General features: G+C 43.6%; 1 protein-coding gene across 1 annotated transcript in view; it reads left to right on the forward strand.

The window, feature by feature from the left end:
- The first annotated feature begins 735 nt into the window (after positions 1–735).
- SPRED3 (sprouty related EVH1 domain containing 3) overlaps positions 736–16475 on the forward strand; it is a 48158-nt gene continuing 32418 nt past the window's right edge. The window contains exon 1 of the mRNA XM_040323291.1: positions 736–955. Coding sequence (XP_040179225.1) covers positions 945–955 — 11 coding nt within the window. The 5' untranslated portion in view covers positions 736–944. The remainder of the gene's footprint in view (positions 956–16475) is intronic.

Below are 16475 nucleotides of genomic sequence, written 5' to 3' on the forward strand. Positions count from 1 at the left end.
TTACGCCGGCCCCATTTACGCTACGCCGCCGCAACTTACGGAGCAAGTGCTTTGTGAATACTGCACTTGCTCCTGTAAGTTGCGGAGGCGTAGCGTAAATACACTACGCTGCGCCACTGTAACTTAAAGCGCAGCTACGTGAATCTACACCCCTGTTTCTATCATCTATTAAAGGTCCAACCTCCAGCTCTAGATATTTAACCCCCCTTCTTGCACCCCCATCTTCAAAGCATGATAGTGTAGTAGTAGAAGAGGCGTCCTGCGGGGGGCAGTGTGATGCACCTACCTCCCGGCTCCTGCCACCTTTTAAAGGGCCAACCTGCAGCTATGGGTGGCATCTGACCCCCCCCCCCCCTAAATATGGCACTTCGGGGTTCGATTCCCCGGTCTAATATTTAACCCCCTACTTGCCCACGTTGCAGCATCTACAGGCAGTATTCAGCCCATGCATCAGTTCTGCTCCTTCTATAGCCTGAGAAACAGGTGCATCACCGAGCCTGCCGAGCACTAGGACCTTGCAGCCTCCACCTCGATCCCTCTTCTATTTCATGCACCCCCTAATCCGTGCTGCACCCCACTATCCCCGGGCACTGGGAGCAGCCAGGCCCCTCTGATCCCCATCAGCAGCTCAGCCTCCAGGTGCAGCAGCAGCAGCACAGACACAGCCCAGGAGGCTGAGAGGAGGGGGTGGTGGTAGGGAGGGGGGGGGGGGGGGGGGGGGGGGGGATGGGGGTGATCTGAGATGTTGTTACCTGGAAGATGGCTGCTCCTCCAACAGCCACATCATGATGCCCAGGAAAAAATGGAGAAAAAGAGGAAAAAACAGAGGAGATGAGAAATAACACCCTGCTGCCAGCTATTGCATTGTGCCACCATAGACATTCCCCTGGCAAGACAGGATCACAGCATACAGGAGGCATCCCTTCTTGGATTCTCTATCAGCTATGGACAGAGAGTGAGTTCTGCTTTTTTATGTTTATTTAATCATTGCACCCTTTGCTTTACCCCCCCCCCCCCCCTTCCTAATCTGACAGGTACCCCATTGATTGTTGCAGCAGGCAGGGCCATTCATCCCAGCATTCATCCCCCATCCCTCTCTGTTATCATTCCCTCCTGTCATCCTGCATGGCTGCTGCTGCTGCTGCTGTTTCCATTTGCCTAAATCTGGTATTTCTTCCCCCACCACCATCTCCTGTCCTGAAATAGCTGCAGGGATGGAAGGCAATGGGGGTGCGGTGGAGGGGGGCAACTGCCATTTCTGGTCCTCATTCAAGGAGGGGGAAGAGGAAGGGGCAGATTTTTGTGAATCAACCCTATTTGCATCTGGATTCATTCATAAAAAAAGGGCTGTGATCAGTTTGAGGAACCATGATAGCTGCTTCCCCTCCCCACCCTCCTCCCCCTCCCCCTTGGTGTGTGTGTGTGTGTGTGTGTGTGTGTGTGTATATATATATATATATGTGTGTGTGTGTGTGTGTGGCTCTGCAGATGTGATCCCCGGTGCCTAGGCCAGACCCATCACTCTGGTCCACAGCACCGCTAGAAGGGGGATTTAGGGACCCTTGTCACACTCTCACCTGCCAGCACAAAGAACCTCTGGTCATGTGACCAGCCATTCACAAAAATTCTTCTTCATTCACTGATGCTTCTTGGTTTCGTGCAAGGGGGATCAGCTGCTCCATACTTCCCAGGGCCCCTTGCTGGATCATGCTGGGATCCCCCAGCATGCAAAGACACCCCCTACTAATCCTAAATCTCCTTTCTCTCCCTGGATTAGGAAGGAAAGGGGACATTTTAAAATGACGAAAGGAATCAGCTGTCCTGTTTTTTCTTTTTTTTTAAGCATCATTTTTTTTAACATTTGATTTTGTTTTCTTCTTATTTTTCACTTACATTGTATAACATTGGACACAATATGTTCCACTTTAAATACAGTTTCCACTTTACAATCAGTCTATAGATTGGATGCTTTTCAATCACTATTTCTATGAAAGAACATACAGTGAAAGAATAACATAAATAACAATACATTTTAATAAATAAAGAAAAATAACATAATAATAAACATAGAAGAATACTATAAATAATAATAAGTGTAGAAGAATAACGTAATAATAAACATAGAAGAATATTATAACTATAGAAGAATAACGTAATAATAAACATAGAAGAATATTATAAATATAGAATAACGTAATAATAAACATAGAAGAATATTATAAATATAGAAGAATAACGTAATAATAAACATAGAAGAATACTATAAATAATAATAAGTGTAGAAGAATAACGTAATAATAAACATAGAAGAATATTATAACTATAGAAGAATAACATAATAATAAACATAGAAGAATATTATAAACATAGAAGAATAACGTAATAATAAACATAGAAGAATATTATAACTATAGAAGAATAACGTAATAATAAACATAGAAGAATACTATGAATAAAAATAAACATAGAAGAATAACGTAATAATAAACATAGAAGAATACTATAAATAATAATAAATATAGAAGAATAATGTAATAATAAACATAGAAGAATGCCATAAATAATAATACTTATAGAATAATAACATAATAATAAACATGGAAGAATGCCATAAATAATAATAAATGTAGAAGAATAACGTATTAATAAACATAGAAGAATGCCATAAATAATAATAAATATAGAAGAATAACGTAATAATAAACATAGAAGAATACTATAAATAATAATAAATATAGAAGAATAACTTAATAATAAACATAGAATAATGCCATAAATAATAATACATATAGAAAAATAACGTATTAAAGCGGGAGTTCACCCAATTAGTTTTTTTTTTTTCTTTTCCCCTTAGATTCCTGCTCGTTTTGTCTAGGGGAATCGGCTAGTTGTTTTAAAATATGAGCTGTACTTACCGTTTTCGAGATGCATCTTCTCCGTCGCTTCCGGGTATGGGTCTTCGGGAGCGGGCGTTCCTTCTTGATTGACAGTCTTCCGAGAGGCTTCCGACGGTCGCATCCATCGCGTCACTAGTAGCCGAAAGAAGCCGAACGTCGGTGCGGCTCTATACTGCGCCTGCGCACCGACGTTCGGCTTCTTTCGGAAAATCGTGACGCGATGGATGCGACCGTCGGAAGCCGCTCGGAAGACTGTCAATCAAAATAGGAACGCCCAGTCCCGCAGCCCATACCCGGAAGCGGCGGAGAAGATGCATCTTGTAAACGGGTAAGTACGGATCATATTTTAAAACAACTAGCCGATTCCCCTAGACAAAACGAGCATGAAGCGAAGGGGAAAAAGTATCATGTGAGGGTGAACCTCCGCTTTATTAAATATAGAAGAATGCCATAAATAATAATACATTTAGAAGAATAACGTAATAATAAACATAGAAAAATACCATAAATAATAATAAATATAGAAGAATAACGTAATAATAAACATAGAAGAATACTATAAATAATAATAAATATAGAAGAATAACTTAATAATAAACATAGAATAATGCCATAAATAATAATACATATAGAAAAATAACGTATTAATAAACATAGAAGAATGCCATAAATAATAATACATTTAGAAGAATAACGTAATAATAAACATAGAAAAATACCATAAATAATAATACATATAGAAGATTAACTTAATAATAAACATAGAAGAATACCATAAATAATAATAAATATAGAAGAATAAGGGCCCTTTCACACGGAGCGGATCCGTATTGATCCGCCCCGTGTGTGTCTGTCGGCTCAGCGGGGATCATCAGTAAATCCCCGCTGAGCTGTCGGCGGACATGGGCGGTCCCCGCACACTGTGCAGAGACCGCCCTGTCTTTCCTCCGCTCTCCCCTATGGGGGATCGGGTGAACACGGAACGTGTGTCCGTATTCATCCGATCCGTTCCGCCAGACGGAAGAAAAATAGGGTTTTCTTCCGTCTGAAAAAGCGGATCTTTGCGGAGGCGGATCGTTACGGACGTTAGCGTCAATCCCATAGGGATACATAGGGATACATTACAAGTCCGTAAACAGACTTGTAAAAACGGACCGTTTGTCCGTACGTGTGAAAGGGCCCTTACATAATAATAAACATAGAAGAATACTATAAATAATAATAAATATAGAAGAATAACATAATAATAAACATAGAAGCTTACTATAAATAATAAATATAGAAGAATAACATAATAATTAACACAGAAGAATACCATAAATAATAATAAATACAGGAGAAGAACATAATAATAGACATAGAAGAATACCCTAAATAATTATAAATATAGAAGAATAACATAATAATAAACATAGAAGAATACTATAAATAATAATAAATATAGAAGAATAACATAATAATTAACATAGAAGAATACCATGAATAATAATAAATATAGGAGAAGAACATAATAATAAACATAAAAGAATACCATAAATAATAATACATATAGAAGAATAACGTAATAATAAACATAGAAGAATGCCATAAATAATAATGCATTTAAAGGAATAACGTAATAATAAACATAGAAAAATACCATAAATAATTATAATTATGTACTGTATAATATAAAAACATAACATACATAATAATATGTAGTGAGAAATACCATAAATAATAAACACAGAAAGATAACCTAAACGTAAAGAATATATATATATATATATATATATATATATATATATATATATATATATGTATATATATATATATATATATATATATATATATATATATTTTTTTTTTTTCCTTCAACCCTATCTTTGGTAGAGGGGCATCCGTGTCTCCCATAATCTGCCCCCCTCCCCCTTTATCTTAGATGGTAGGTTGGGGAAGGTGTGTGTGTGTGTGTGTGTGTGTGTGTGTGTGGGGGGGGGGGTGTCTCCTGTCACCTGTTGTCCTTTTGTCCCTACCCCAATTTATATGACACTTGATTTATATAGTTCGGCTTTGAAATCATATATTGATGTCTCATTATAATGTAAGGTATGATATATCGGATTGTAACAGGTATCCAGCCTCTATAGAGTTACCTATTTTTCATTAATAATTTGTAAGATTACTGATTGATATCATGGACTGCCTTACCTGTTGTATGTTGTATTTAAATGATTTATTTCCTTTACAATGTAAATACTGTCTATGCATTTTTCTGTAATTTCATTTGTTAAAGCTGAACTCAAGGTGGTTTGTTTGACGAACCCCCCCCCAACAAAAAAAAATGGAGCACCAGCCGCCACTGGTAGCTATGTAATCATTAATACATCATTACATGTATTTTTTAAAGGCAAGCATTGTAAGTGTGTTTGACCTGTACAGCAGGACTGGTGTGTGAGATGAAGAAGCAGTACAAGGGGCTAATCTGGTCATGTGCTGACTAGAAGCATGTTGATAGAAAGAGAAAGCAGAGTGACTTTTCTCCTTTCCCTGTCCAGTCTCAGGATAGAGGTGGGTCCAGGATGACCTGGGCTCAAAGGAAATTGGTTGATTTATGCTGGCTGTCAGACTGAGGACATCTTTTGGCAGAAAAAAGTACTGCAGGGAGAGCTCTGCAATAAAGTGATTGTAAGCCTTTTTCTTATTATTATTTAAAATACCGAACATATAATACTTGCCTCCACTGTGCAGGTCGTTTATCACAGAGTGGCCCCAAACATCCTCTTATGGGGTCCCTCAGCAGCTCTCGCCTCTCCTCCCCACATCAGATAACCCCCTAGGAGAAGCACTCTCTCGGGGGGTTACATTTTGGTCCATAGACACGGATGCCAGACTCCCACCCAGCACCCGTGTCATTGGATTTGATTGACAGCAGCGTGACCAATGGCTGCGCTGCTATCAATCTATCCAATCAAGAGGCAGGACCCCGTGCAGAGACAGGGACAGCGCGTCTCCGCCGAGTGAAATACGGGGCGCAGGTAAATAAAACCGGGGGGGGGGGGGGGTCTGAGGGGCCGGTCACTGCCAGAAGTTGTCCCCTGTGTGGATTGCCACTTACCAGCTCTCCTCTCCTCGCCCGCTGTCATCATGAGGAGAGGAATGCCAACAACCAGCAAATCCTGTTAACACTGTGCCCAGCTGTGATTGGACACAGCTGATCACATGGTAAAGATCGGCTGTGATTGGCTTTTTACCCCAATTAGTGATCAGCTGTGTTCAAAGGACACCGCAATCACAGAGGACTTCCGATGTGAGCCAAGGGGGTGTGCGGGGAGGCAGGGTTCTGGGAGGAGTCAATAGAATCCCTCCCGATAATGCTGTGCCGGCGTATCTTCTTTCTGTTTTCAGAAAGCAAGATACACCGAAATTAGGCTAAGATCCGACTGGCGTAAGTCTCTTACGCCGTCGTATCTTAGGGTGCATATTTACGCTGGCCGCTAGGTGGCGCTTCTGTCGTTTTCGGCGTAGAATATGCAAATGACCTAGATACGCCGATTCACAAACGTACGTGCGCCCGGCGGAATTTTTAACGTCGTTTGCGTAAGGCTTTTTCCGGCGTAACGTTGCTCCTGCTTCTATGAGGCGTACGCAATGTTAAGTATGGACGTCGTTCCCGAGTAGAATTTTTAATTTTTTACGTCGTTTGTGTAAGTCGTTCGCGAATAGGGCTGGACGTAATTTACGTTCACGTCGAAAGCAATGACGATTTGCGGCGGAATTTCGAGCATGCGCACTGGGATTCTTTCACGAATGGCACATGCGCCGTTCGTAAAAAACGTAAGATACGCGGGGTCAACAATAATTTAAATAAAACACGCCCATATCATCCCCATTTGAATTAGGCGGGCTTATGCCGGCCCACATACGTTACGCCGCCGTAACTTAGGGCACAAGTTCTTTATGAATACGGAACTTGCGCCCTAATTTACGGCGGCGTAACATATCGGAGATACGTTACGCCCGCATTAAATTACGCACGGCTATCTGAATCTAGCCCACAGTGTCTACAAAAAAGGGGATAGATTTATAGCATTTTTTTTTTACTAGTAATGGCGGTGATCAGCAATTTGTAGCGGTACTGCGACATTGCGGTGGACAGATCAGACACTTTTGACACTTTTTTGGGACCTGTGACATTTATACAGTGATTAGTGCTAAAAATAGCCCCTGATTACTGTATAAATGTCACTGTCAGGGAAGAGGTTAACACTAGGGGGCGATCAAGGGGTTAAGCGTTCCCTAGGGAGGTGTTTCTAATTGTACTCCCCTGTCAGAAGGCGGATCTGTCTGTTTACATTGACAGATCCCTGTTCTGGCTCTCTGAGGAGCGATCGCGCCCCTTTGGCGGACATCGCGGCTGCCGGCAATGCGCATTAGCTCTGGCATCATGGGTGCGTGCCCCCTAGAGCTCTTAAAGCGGAGCTCCATCCTAAAGTGGAACTTCCGCTGATCGGAAACCCCCCCCCCCTCGGTGTCACATTTGACACCTTTCAGGGGGCAGGGGGAGGAGGTGCAGATACTTGTCTAGAGCACAGCGGGAGCCAGTCAGCAGGCGCAGCGCGACTCACGCATGCGCCGTATGGAACCGGGCAGTGAAGCCGGAGCGCTCCACTTCCTGGTTCCCTCACCGAGGATGGCGGGGGGGGCAGCAGAGTGACGAGCTATCGCTCGCCCTCTGCTGCGGATGGCGCTGGACTCCAGTACACGTAAGTGTGCCAATATTAAAAGTCAGCAGCTGCAGTATTTGTAGCTGCTGACTTTTAATATTTTTTTTTTTCAGTGGACATCCGCTTTAAAGAGGCTGACGTACACCTACGGCGATTTGCGCAGCCATGCCAACCTTCCGCAGTATAATGACAATGGCTGGTCGGCAAGCCGTTAAATAGGCTCTACCTGACCCAAGATGGCTGGCAAAGTCACATGGGTGCCTCAGCATCCAATTAGATAAGCTCCCCATTTACCCAGAAAACCATAGAGCAACCATGTTCATCTTGACTTCCCCTCCAACTGCAATACCTCTGCACTACCTAGAGTGGAGAAAATAGACTGCATCTGCCTACACATTTACATGCATTGAGTTATTTTTATGACAAAACGCTGCTGCCAGGAGGAAAGGCCTTTAGGAGAGCTGGGCAAACATCTGTCTGCATGAGGCCTAATGGGGGTTGAAGGGGGGGGGTGGGGGACACAGCAGGTAATTGACAGCCTCAGCTATGCATGTTTTTCTATGATCTGTGTGGAGGGGAGTGTGTGCTTTCCCTCCACTCAGGTCTCAGGTTACACTCATCTATGTGCTGTATGCTGTACAGTGTGTGATGTCAGATCCCCGCCCCCTGCCTGCTGGAGCTCAGAAATGCTATGTAAAATCTGTGTTGTATAAGGCTGTAGAGGAGAGGTGGCCGCATGCTCGGAATCATTGAACTTCATTTTTCTCGGCTCGTTGTAGTGTTGTACGTCATCGCGTTCTTGACGGTCGGAATTTCCGACAACATTTGTGTGACCGTTTGTATGCAACACAAGTTTGAGACAACATTACGTCGGAAAAAAAACAACGTTTTTCTTGTCGGAATTTCCGATTGTGTGTACACGGCATAAGAATACCAAAAATCCCAGTTAAATCACAGAGCGGAAGCAGATTACAACAGTTTACTCCAGTAAAGTGCCTGATTCATACCATTGCATTGCAGGAAGGCACAAATTGTATGAAACATGGTGTGTTGTGGTGCCATTATTTTGAACAGCACTCTGATTGAAATGCATTTAGTGTACCACAACACACCCCCTTTTAAGGCCTCATTCACACAGGCATACTACAGCCTACTCCCCTTATAGGGCTGTGTTTGCCTGCACAGGGATGCACTGGTGTTGGATGCATCCCCATTGAGACATTCCAACGAATGCACGGACACAGCCACTGCTCCCAATTTGACATCCATGGGGGTGCACAGCACTGAATGCAGACAGTTAGCTAGATTCAGAGACAGTTACGCCAGCGTTTCAGTAGATACGCCGTAGTAACTCTGAATCTACGCCGTCGTAAATTTAAGGGTATTCTGGAAACCAGATACGCTTAAATTAGGCTAAGATACGAGCAGCATAAGTCTCCTACGCCGTCGTATCTTAGGGTGCATATTTACGCTGGCCGCTAGGTGGCGTTTCCGTTGAGTTCGGCGTAGAATATGCAAATTAGCTAGATACGCCGATTCAGAAACGTACGTGCGCCCCGCGCATTTTTTTACGTCGTTTACGTAAGGCTTTTTCCGGCGTAAAGTTAGTCGAACAAATAGCTGGCCTAGCCAATGTTAAGTATGGCCGTCGTTCCCACATCGAAATTTGAAAATTTTACGTTGTTTGCGTAAGTCGTCCGTGAATGGGGCTGGACGTAATTTACGTTCACGTCGAAACCAATACGTCCTTGCGGCGTACTTTGGAGCAATGCACACTGGCATATGTCCACGGACGGCGCATGCGCCGTTCGTTAAAAACGTCAATCACGTCGGGTCACGAGTCATTTGCATAAAACACGCCCCCCTGTTCCTCATTTGAATTAGGCACGCTTAGGCCGGCCCATTTACGCTACGCCGCCGTAACTTAGGAGGCAAGTGCTTTGTGAATACAGCACTTGCCTCTCTGAATTACAGCGGTGTAGCGTATATGTGATACGCTACGCCGCCTCAAAATTAAGCCAGTCTATCTGAATCTGGCTAAGTATGTGTTGGGGTTGTGCACCATATAGATGTCAAATTGGGAGCAGTGGCTGTGTCCGTTGCAACCCAATTGACGTGAATTGGATTGCCTGCATGGGGATGCACGCAACACCTGTGCATTTCAGTGTGGATTAACATGGCCTTTGCACAGGTGTACACTGTTGTACAAGGCCCTAAGCCCAATTCTAAAAATCACACGTATCTCCAAACATGTGTAGCACCCTCCTAGGTAGGTGCTAGGATTAGATAGATAAATTTGATTTTGTGGAGCTGTACTTTGATCGCTAAAGTTAGTTGCCTCACTGTAGGCAGTGAGGCTGTAATAGGTTTGGAAAGATAAATTTAGTTTGCTCACTGTAATCAGTGCAGCTGCATTCTGCTAGTCAGGTCTGCTCGGTTTGCTCAGCTGCATTCTGCTAGTCAGGTCTGCTCGGTTTGCTCAGCTGCATTCTGCTAGTCAGGTCTGCTCGGTTTGCTCAGCTGCTGCCAGTCTGCATTCACAGAGCTTGAGAAGTTTTTGGATGATACTGTAGGTTTGGAGCTACACAGATGTCAGCATGAATATTGATACAGCCCTGGCCTATCCCAGAGAGGTAGGCTCTGAAGGCATGCTGGAAGACTGTATATATTCTGTGAGCACACTGAGCCCCGGGACTTTTTTCTCAGAGAGGATTAGTCCAGCCTGGAGGCATGCTGCCCTTCCAGGCAATGCTGCTGTATGTCTGCTGTCCTGAGGCCTCAGGTGGGTGACCTGAAGGCCTTGGATGCTGAGACTAGGTGAGAGCTGACTGATGGGGCTGAATATCTGGTACTACTGGACGGTGTCGCTTGGAAGTTGGAAGGAGGCAACCGACTATCCTTGGGCCCAATGAGTATAGACTGCTGAGAGATCTTGGAGACTTTTGGGCTGCTGCCACCCCACACCCTGGTATAGAGAGTCAGCTGTGGGTCTAGTTAAAGGGGACACCTGATGGTATCCTGAAGAGCTTTATCCATCTAATCTTCTACTTAAAAGGACTCTGCTCTTGTGGCTCTAAAGACCCGTACACATGATCGGATATTCTGATAACAATTGTGTGATGGATGTAATTTGTCGGATAATCCGACCGTCTGTATGCTCCATCAGACAATTGTTGTCGAAATTGTAGTTCCACCACAGCTGGAGGGCCGTAGTTTGAATATCCCTGGTGTAGTGCATGGAAACAATGGCTTCTATGGAGTAGGGCCTGGGGAGCAAGAAGAACATAGGTGGAAAGGTAAAGTGGGGTAGTTAGACCTTACCTTTTGCACACACAGCTTATACCCTAAGGCTTCATTTACACCTAGGCAATTTGAATCACAAGCGGAATCGCCACGATTTTGCCCACGATTCCAAAACGCCGGACGCAATGCCATTACTTTTTACTTTCAATAGGTTTTTATTGACTTTGGTAAAAGTAACAATCATACAAAAAAGCGGTTGCAACTGATGAAAACAGTTATGCCCCGTACACACGATCGGAAATTCAGACGAGAAAACCGTGGATTTTTTCTGACAGAATGTTGGCTCAAACTTGTGTTGCATACACACGGTCGCACAAATCTTGTATAAAATTCCGACCATCAAAAACGCAGTGACGTACAAGATGTATGACGAGCCGAGATCAATGAAGTTTAATAGGCAGTTAGGCTCTTCTGCTTGATTCTGAGCATTCGTGTTTTTTTGCGAGTGGGAATTGCGCACAGACGAGTGGAATTTTCGACAAGAACTTTTTCCGTCTGAAAAATAGAGAACCTGCTCTCAATCTTTTGCTGGCGGAAATTCTGACAGAAAATGTTGGATGGAGCTTTAGAATATCCGACCAAAAGCTCACATCCAACTTTTTTGTACTGAAAATCCTATTGCGTGTACAGGGCATTAGACTTTCTGTAACAATGAACCCTTTAGTAAATCCTCTAAAGAAGAAATGTCTGTTGCAAGACGTGGTGTTGTGAAAAACCCAAGCCCCCTGCGAGTCAAAACTGGGGATCAAAGGGCCACCGGAGTGCCTAGCCCATTTTGATTCCAATGGGGTTAGGTCCCAAAATAAAACCAACCAATAGCTTTGTCTGTAGATCAAAATAGAAAAGGAAAGCGACAGAGAAGCCTGAAAGAAAAAAAATTAAGGAAACAAACAAGGGAAATTGATAAGAGGAGTAAGGAAAAGATAGGGAGGCTTGGAGGAAAGAGATGAGTCCAGGGGAGAAAGACTAGTGACCCAATTGGAACGGTCCAACCCTAAGGTAGAGTGATCTGAGGATCCAATGGAAACATTGATATGTGCATGTATGTAGCCCATGGTTCCCAAATAGCTTTGAATTGTCTCGTAGAGTCTAAAAGCTTGCTAAATATTTTCTCTTGGGCCATAATCCAGGAGATTTTCTCCTTTGCTCTATTAAAGTAAACAAAATGTTGCTTCCAAGCACTGCCAATTGTTAGTTTGGCCCCCGGTGATGATAAAGAGAATAAGATGTTGCAAGCTTTTAGAAGCTGCGTCTACCGGGAAGCATAGGTGTGCGCAGCTTATTGCATTAGGGTGTGCACCCCAAAGCTCCAACACATATGCGCGTATGATATATATATATATATATATATATATATATATATATATACCGGCCTCTTCCCCGCTCTTCATCCTGAAACAATGGGGGAAGGGGGAGACCTGGGCAGCAGAAAGAGGGACAGAAAGTGTGGCAGGGTTGGTATATATTGGTACCAATCCCCTGTATTTTTCTCCTGTGGCAGCTGAATGTTGGCTCGAGGGAGAGGAGGAGAAGCCTACTTTCAGCTGCTGCAGGAGGAAAATACAGATCGTTTCCACTAAATTCCAACTCTACCGCCTCTCCTGTCCAAGTTCTGGGGTTTGGCAAGGAAGGCCCAAGGTTTACCAGTCACCTGCCCAATATCAACAGGTAGATTATGAATGACGGGTTGCCAACCCCAGGACTAGGGTGTGCCCAGGCACACCTGGCACACCCCTTGTGCACGCCTATGCCGGGAAGTTAAGTAGAGCAATATGTGGGATTTTGGAAATCGAAAGATCAGTGATCTTCCAGAGCATATTATTAGCTTTGTTCCAGAAGCTTCTAATTTTGGGGCAATCCCACCAGACATGCAGCATACCTCCAATATGTTCACAGCCTTGGAAACAAAGAGAGGAGGCAGAAGGGTAAAGCCTAGCCAATTTAGCAAGAACCAGGTACCAGCTCATTATAACCTTTAAAGCCATTACTTCTTAATGGCATCCCAATTGTGGTGCAATTTTTCCGCCACAAATCGTACTACAATCGTGGCAAAATCTCAATGTGCGGAGCTCCTGGGCTAAAGCGTTGCACGTTTCGATTTGCCACGATTGCAGCACGACAAGCGTGTTGAAATTGCGTGTTTGAAATTTCTGCAAAACACGGGTCGAGTTTGCAATGCCATTATTTCTTAATGGCACTCAATCGCGCACCTTTGGGCGACAGCAGCACACGTTGCAATTTGCTACGATTGCAGCGCGATTTTCTGCGCGACAATAACGGCAATATCGTGGTGTGATTGGGGTGCCATTAAGAAGTAATGGCATCACAAACGCATCCTGTGTTTAGCAGCAATTTGAAATCAGGAGGTCATTTACTCAGCATGGGCACCATTCAGTCCTGGTTCACACTGATGCAGAGCGAATTGGGTGCGAATTTATAGTGGTACACGATGTGAATTTGCATTGTCATTTTTTTTTTTCGTGGCAATGTGAATTCTGCTGAGCATGTGTGGCTTCAATGTGAATTCAGTGCAAATTTGTGAGAGGAGTGGTCACATCTACAAATGTATTTTCTAAAAAATTATAACTGCATATTATTGTGGCGTTGTCGATGATACATTATCTTTGGACTCTGTCCAGATATCCCACACTTTGGAGATTTTTTTTTAGGGCATTTCCTAGATTAGTACTGTAGGTGAATTTATATAATGGAATTGTTTTATTGACAACAGACTTTCAAGACCATCATGTATCGGGGGTTGAAGGGTCTTATAAATGGAGGAGAGAGGTTTCTCTAGAGTCTAGAGTTTAGACTATATCGTAATAGAGAGTCAATTTTTGATAATGTGATGGTAACAGGTTGATTACCAAATTGCAGCTGAAAGCCATGTCGCAACTGGAGATATCTGAACAAGTATGAATTAGGGAGAACATAATTCAATTTAAGGATGTCAAAGGTCTGAAGAGCACCCCCTTCACAAATGTAGCTAAGATATTTTATCCCCTAATGCCGCGTACACACGATCAGAAATTCCGACAAGAAAACCGTGGATCTTTTTCCGACAGAATGTTGGCTCAAACTTGTGTTGCATACACACGGTCACACAAAATTCCGACTGTCAAGATTGCGGTGAAGTACAACACTACAACAAGCCGAGAAAAACGAAGTTCAATGATTCCGAGCATGCGTCAAATTGATTCCGAGCATGCAAGAACTTTTCTTGTCGGAAAAATTGAGAACCAGCTCTCAAATTTTTGCTGTCGGAAATTCCGACTGAAAAAGTCAGATGGAGCCTACACACGGTCGGAATTTCCGACCAAAAGCTCACATCAAACTTTTCTTGTCGGAATTTCCAATCGTGTGTACGTGGCATTAGAAGCCTAAACAAAAAGGTTGGGGAACATGCAAATTTGCTTGAGAGAGGCATTGTGCCACAGCGGCGTATGGTGTGAAAAATTATTAGAGGACCCTGGATGTAGCACGCCTTAATAACTGCTCTCATGGATTGTGTAATTGGAAATGGGGTTGATGGGCCTCTATATAGCAGATTACGTAGGGCTTCGTAAGAACCCATCTGCACTGCCTCAAGCACTATAGCAGCATTGGTCTCGTCTGCTATAAACCAGTTGTGTGCCTGAGCAAGTAAAGCGGCAAGGTAATAAGTAAATAGATTTGGACCTGCTAGTCCTTTCTCCTCTCAGTCCATTGCCAACCGAAACCTAGGACATTATGAGCCCCATAGAAATTAGTCCATTTCAGTCTCGAATAGCCTAAAGTATTTCCTAGGGATCCACACCAGGGCATGACGAAAGGTGTACAATATTGAGGGGAGCAACTTAATTTTAATGAGATTAATCCTGCCCCCCAGGGAGAGGGGGAGATGGGACCATGCCAAAAATCGCTGCTTTGTTAGATTCAATAGCGGCAATTAATTCAGGTTAGTATAGTCTGATGCTTTTGAGGAGATCACTACTCCCAAATATTTGGCAGAAGAAGTCCACCATAGTGGTAAATCCGGGTCGGCCATGACCTCTGCCTCTTGATTAATGGGCAGGATGAGAGATTTATCCCAGTTAATCTTTAAACCTGTCAAAAGAGAATACAAGGAAAGCAGGGCTAGAGCTTCCTTAAAGGGGTTGTAAAGGTACAATTTATTTTTTCCTAAATAACTTCCTTTACCTTAGTGCAGTCCTCCTTCACTTACCTTTTCCTTCGATTTTGCTTTTAAATGTCCTTATTTCTTCTGAGAAATCCTCACTTCCTGTTCTTCTGTCTGTAACTCCACACAGTAATGTAAGGCTTTTTCCCTGGTGTGGAGTGTCGTGCTCGCCCCCTCCCTTGGACTACAGAAGAGTCAGGACGCTCTCCACGTTGCAGATAGAGAAAGGAGCTGTGTGTTGGTAGGCGTCCTGACTCTCCCATAGTCCAAGGGAGGGGGCAAGCACGACACTCCACTTTACAACCCCTTTAAGGGAAGGCCCGGGGTCATTAAAAAAAAAAGGATCATGTCATTGGCGTATTGCGCCACTTTTTCAGTGATAGTGCCTACGGTATACCTTTAATAAGGGGAGAATTACATATGGCTTGGGCTATTGGTTCCATCATTAGCACAAATAACGTTGGGGACAACGGGCACCCTTGTCTGGCCCCCCGACCAATGGAGAATGGCTCAGACAACTCGCCTCCCAATTTAATCTGTGCCAGGAGAGCCTTATAAAGGATATTGATCCAGTTACGGAAACGTGGCCCAAAACCCAGCACCTCCAACACAGCCCACATGTAGATTCAATCCACCAAGTCTAAAATGCTTTTTCTACATCAAGCATAACCAGGACCCTGGAAGCTGACTCCTCAGGGGGAGGTGCAAGTATGTGAATACTCTGTGCAGATTAATGTCTGACGATTTCTCTGGGACAAAGCCAGTTTGGTCAATACTAACCAAGAATGGTAAAATTTGTGTCAATCTCATAGCTAATACCTTACTCAGGACTTTAAAATCATAATTCAAAAGGGAAATTGGTCTATAATATATGATGCACAGCACTCGGGGTCTTCTCCTGGCTTAGGTAATAGTATAATGTGTGCTTGATACATAGATGGGTTAATGACTGAGTTTCCTAGCTCTCTGAAAACACCTTGCAAAGCATTGGAGCCAGCTCTGGCTAGGGTATCTTATTGGATCCCACACTGCGGGCATCAAATGTGGCAAAGTAGCTCATGCACCTTTTTTTCTAACTTAAAAACTGGACCTATTTTGGCGTCCGGGAGTCACAGGCGCCCAAGTGTGTGTACAGTTGCTGTCAATTTCAGCCTGTCATTGATTTTGACAGGCTGCTGGCAGCAGCCTGTTTGCACCACTTGTGACTCCTGGGTGTCCAAATACTCTTTTTTTTTTTCTGTACGGGCAAATGCGTCTGTGTGCATGAATCCTAAAACATATGTGGCTAGGGGCACCGAAGGGTGGTACTTTGCATTGTTGCAATGCAAAGCATTGTTTACTTATTTCTTTTAACCACTCGAAGCACAGTTATGTCCAGACACATCACTATGTTCAAGCAGTTCTACCAGG

The sequence above is a fragment of the Rana temporaria genome, chromosome 9 (genome assembly GCF_905171775.1).
Source record: "Rana temporaria chromosome 9, aRanTem1.1, whole genome shotgun sequence".
NCBI lineage: Eukaryota > Metazoa > Chordata > Amphibia > Anura > Ranidae > Rana > Rana temporaria.